Below are 5,000 nucleotides of genomic sequence, written 5' to 3'. Positions count from 1 at the left end.
TCCAAGTCTTCTCCAATCAATGAATAGTGTCCATAGAACAGAGCTTGTCTGAGTACAACTTCATAACCATATTTGGCTGCTACCCCCAGTTTGTCTAACCACCTAACATGAATCAGATCCCAAGTGAGGGAACCATGTAGTTGATAGTTGATAGATTTTGTGAAGCTGAAAATCTTTTTCAACCTGGTCAAAACTCCATGAAAACAAATTTTGAACAAACAAAGAGGAAAAACCTTCATGTCACTGTTTTAGGATTTATATTTTTGGGGGACTCGGAAAAAAAATGGATCATTGAAGGGAGGGAAAGTATTGAATTTAAAAATATTTTCCCTGTAATTTTTCAAAATAAATTGTTAAATGAAACCTCAGCCTCTATCTTCCAGCTGAACTTATTCCGTCTATGTTGGGCTGGTCACGTGATTAGTATGAAGCTAAGATGACTTCTCCGTTCCATAATTATCTTTCAGCATCACACGATTCTTTTGAGCATCATTCTAGGATGTCCTAGAAGGAATGTTCGAGATCCCTACTAGGCAGTTATAGCCAACAGTGGCAATTATTGCCACCGTTGGCTATTACCGGTAACCAAGCTGATTGGAGGTCTATGTTATATGATGGGTTGACCACCAAGAAACTGACAGGAAGATTAAAGAAAGATGTCTTTGATGGTTCTAAGAAAGACATTGTTGCTCATGACATTAAAAATAATCATATGTGTGTGTCAAACAAAAATAACAATGACTTAATTCACCTTACAAATTGCAATATACTAATAAAAGCAAAGATAATACAAGGGAAGATGTATGTACACATCTTCCCTTCAATTGACAGTAACACTGAAAGTACTGACCTGTAGAAATAACGTAACACTGAGTTAAAAATAGGTGGAGTTCAAACTAAATGTCTGGAGTTTCCAGAGTTTCTGTACCCTTTGTATGATTTTAAAATATCAACTGGATGAATTAAGAACCCGCTATACAATGTGTATCATAAAAATGTCTTGATCAGATTTTTTCAATTACCTGTACAAAAGAAATCAACAAGTTTAAATATGAAGAACAATACACTCAGTGTGATACTCACATAAAGCCAGCAACAAATCTGTCAGAAAGGCCTTCAGCACCTCCCCCACTAGCACTGCTTGTTTCACCCAACCACTTGGGAAGATTGGGTGAAATTTTGTTAATTAGTACATCACCATCTTTTATTTCTTGAATTAATGTGTCCAGCACTTTTGCATCATAAAACTCTGGTAAAGAAGTGTCTTGGGATCTGACATAGTAACTGTACCAAGAAGATCATAAACATAACGATTAACTGTAAGTAAATACAGTGAGGTAGGCAGTGTGGCCCAGTGGTTAGGGTGCTTGCCTTGAGATCCAGAAATCCCGGGTTCAAGACCCACTCTGACCACTCACTGAATTTGTTCCTGGTAGTACCTGGTTCAACTTCCCAGCTGCACTGGTAAATAGTCAACTGGTTTGCCTCCGGCCAGTTGGGGTTCTTAACAGTTGTTGTTGTTGTGTTCTGTTGTTTCGTTGATTGTTTCAGTGGCCCTGAAAAGCCCCTATGGGGAGTGGTCAATTAAGTATGTATGTAAAAACTATGTATGTTTGTACCCCATGCTAAAATTTCCATCAATATTATGTAATGACCTTGGGGTGGGGGTGTAGATTAAAGGTGGTCAAGTGGTATTTGATAACTTGTAAAACATCAGGAATATACAATTTAATTTTCTTGATCCATTCTGCACAAGACATTACCGTACATGCATATAAACTGCGTTCAGTTGTACGTGTATTTAACTCTCATTCAGCCACGAGAAACCCTCACTTAGGTTTGAGTACCCTCATTTTATTTATTTTACATGTTCTTCTAATAACAATAGTAAAACTACTGGTGACCCTTTTTGTTTTCATTTTGTTCCATTCAGTAGTGCTTGCATGCCATTGCAACTCAACAAGAACCCTACAGAGCACATTTTGGTAAAACGTGTACTGCTCTCACTATGCAACATAATTTTGCTGAGTGTACATTGTAATTTATGCATAACAACATTGGAACATATAACAGGGCCTTTGCATTTACTCAGTACTCACTGATGCCAAGTGATTGCATCAATTGAGGAATGACCTGAAAACAGAAACCTGTTGAAGAGCAAAAGACAAAAACACTACATTCAGTGATCCACCCTGTCAAAAGAACCTAACAACCTCTCTTCATTTTCCTTGTTTTATTTTCTCCAATAATTCACTTCTTCCCATATGTCACTTCTTAATTTCTAATAGAAAACTGTAAAATATGAATCAACGGCAGTGGTTTGTAGAGTAACCGGCTGTTGTCATTGTCAAAATGAATGTAGATCTTAGGTTTGAGAGAATCTGTCTTTAATTAATTTTTAATTACTTCAATTTAGGGGAAAAGTAGCCAACTCCCTTGAATGAAGCAGCTGATGTTTTTCATTGGATGTCGGTGCTTACTGAAACTACAGCACTGGATTATTATTGTTAAACATAAAATCTTAAAACTGATTTTGACTTTGAGTTTGTAACTTAAGGACGGTGCATACTAAGGGCGCGTTCGATTGACCCTATTCCGGAATAAGAATACGAGGAGTGATGATTAAAACGGTATGTTTGGCGCGCTTCGAAGCAGCAAGGACAACAAACATATGTTTAAAATAGCATTTTAGTGGATGTTAGACAATTTTTATCTGAATCACCGTAAAAACGAAGGATTTCTACCTTATATTCCACGCATTCTTATTCCGGAATACGGTCAATCGAACGCACCCTAATTCAAAGGTTTTTGAATATGCAGGAAATGCAGATCTTGACAAGTGTCATTGAAATCCAAAAAAAAAATTGGGAGTAACGACGCATTTTTCCAAGATAGTTGATGAATAATATTTGTAAAAAGCTCTAAAATACAAAGCAATGTATGGCGTTCTTTCTCAAATTGAGGCTTAATTCTGAAAAATGCATGGTTACCCCCGATTTTCTTTTTGGATACCAAGAGCACTTACTAAGATCTACTTTCTGCCGATAGTTTCAAACCGCGCAAAAATATCCCTGTATTAGTGAGCATCATCGATAGGAAACCCGAGTATCTCGAGATGTGCAGAACATATGTGCAATAACAATAGTAGGCACCGTCCTTAAAATCCACAAAAAGGACCTCAGTTTAGGAATTCTGTAGCATCTGGTTCAAATAAGTAACAACAACAACAAATCTTTATTTACAATAATAATAAAGATTTGATAACATTATTATTTATTGTCATAGAGTTGATCACAATTTTTGATTTTCACACAAGTTTGTTTCTGATCAATTCTGTAAATTGATGAACCCTACTGCTGGAACCATTACTCAATACATCTTACCTTCTTAGATATTTTAATGTTTTCCCTTGAAGTTGTGTAAAATCTGGTCCAACAAGAATAGGTTCAGTACCATTAGGAAATCTTGCAAGCAAATGCTGTTTCAGTCTTTTAAAGTCTTCAGAAATTCGAGTGGGTGTCACAGCAACATTATATTTCTTGAGGTGGTTTGACTCTACAAACAGATCAAAATCAATTTTTCTGGAAATTTGGAAAAACATTTTTTTGTTCTCAACAAGTGCAATGTGATGCAGTGATAAAACACAGATCACTCAGCTCTGGAGATCACTTGCGACATAGTGTCTGAACTAGTGCTTACTGCTTTCCATTTTTTTTCACGAAATAAAGATGGCAAATTCATGAGGGTCAACATCATAAGCACATGATTAAAGATTGCACCAAATCATACCTATTCTCCCCACTCAAAAAAATCCATAGATGGTTTGCAACCAATCTCTTGAAACACAGACAACAATGGCAAAATTTACAATATGAAAAACAAATTGCGATTTTGAGACGGCAATACCACATTATATTGACGGCTAGTTGGGAGAAAATATATTCCGTATTGGGCGGAGTCGCGAAGAGATGGAGCCCAATACGGAATATATTTTCTCCCAATGCCGTCAATATAATCTGGTATTGCTGTCTCAAAATTGCCATTAGTTTTGTATCGCGATCCATCAGTTATAAGGATAAATAAAACTGTAAACTAATCAACCTGCGAAATGTATTTGTTTGCGTACGTCAGCAACCCAATTCAGTGCAACAACGTCAATTTCAACATTAGAACCAATCACAGGCTGCAAAAGTGAGACGGCAATACCACGAAATATTGACGGCTCCCGCATAGGCAAAACTATAAGAAGATCGCGATACTGCACTGGACAAACAAATTGAGCTAATGAGATATCACCAACATCATAGCAATGATGTTACATGAAAACCACCCATATAAAACTCCCTCATTGTGGGTGGACGGTGTGGCAACATATTAAAACAGGAAGCTGTATTTAATTAAGGATGAATTTATGGGCATCCCGTGATTACATTATTGGTTGGATACTTCAAACAGCACCATGTTTCATTCAAGTTTGATTTTCAGAGGTCACCAACTGAGAACAGCAAGAAACATACACCAAAAGAACACAAATATACATGTAATAATAATTATTTTTATAGCATTCTATAATAATTAGTATAGAATTCTATTCTTGCAGCACAAGGCACTTTAACAATACATGCTATTAATGTGCAAATGAGTGGAGGAGTATAAGTTTCTTGCTGTTCTCAGTTGGTAACCCCTGAAATCTAATTTAAAAGAAACATGGCACTGTTTAAAAGCAACCCTTGGGGCAATTATGTGCCCCAAAGGTTGCCCTGGAGATGGGCAGCATATAATGCTCATAAATGTTGATAGTCATCAACTCAAAGCTTGATCCAACTCGATCTTTAAAAGTTCAAATTCCAGAGGGGGGGGGGGGGAACTGATGTTGCAGTTTCGATTTGATCAGCGCATTACGTACTCTGATCAAAGAGAATTGAAAATACCTAAGTGAACGGGCATTCTAGAATCTCGCTGAGATATTACGCGCTTACCATTGCCGAGTTCCCAACCAA

The 5,000-nt window shown here is 36.9% G+C and overlaps 1 protein-coding gene across 1 annotated transcript in view; it reads right to left on the bottom strand.

Annotated features, from left to right (window-relative positions):
* LOC138006367 (heparanase-like) overlaps positions 1 to 5,000 on the bottom strand; it is a 14,371-nt gene that overhangs the window by 8,483 nt on the left and 888 nt on the right. Inside the window, exons 1-5 of the mRNA XM_068852643.1 lie at positions 4,980 to 5,000; positions 3,384 to 3,555; positions 2,100 to 2,147; positions 1,084 to 1,284; positions 1 to 102 (exon numbers count right to left, since the gene is read on the bottom strand). The exon at positions 1 to 102 is cut by the window's left edge and continues 10 nt beyond it; the exon at positions 4,980 to 5,000 is cut by the window's right edge and continues 888 nt beyond it. Coding sequence (XP_068708744.1) covers positions 1 to 102; positions 1,084 to 1,284; positions 2,100 to 2,147; positions 3,384 to 3,555; positions 4,980 to 5,000 — 544 coding nt within the window. The remainder of the gene's footprint in view (positions 103 to 1,083; positions 1,285 to 2,099; positions 2,148 to 3,383; positions 3,556 to 4,979) is intronic.

This window comes from Montipora foliosa, chromosome 6 (genome assembly GCF_036669935.1).
Source record: "Montipora foliosa isolate CH-2021 chromosome 6, ASM3666993v2, whole genome shotgun sequence".
NCBI classification, from domain to species: domain Eukaryota; kingdom Metazoa; phylum Cnidaria; class Anthozoa; order Scleractinia; family Acroporidae; genus Montipora; species Montipora foliosa.
This window is presented reverse-complemented; position numbering and strand designations above follow the sequence as displayed.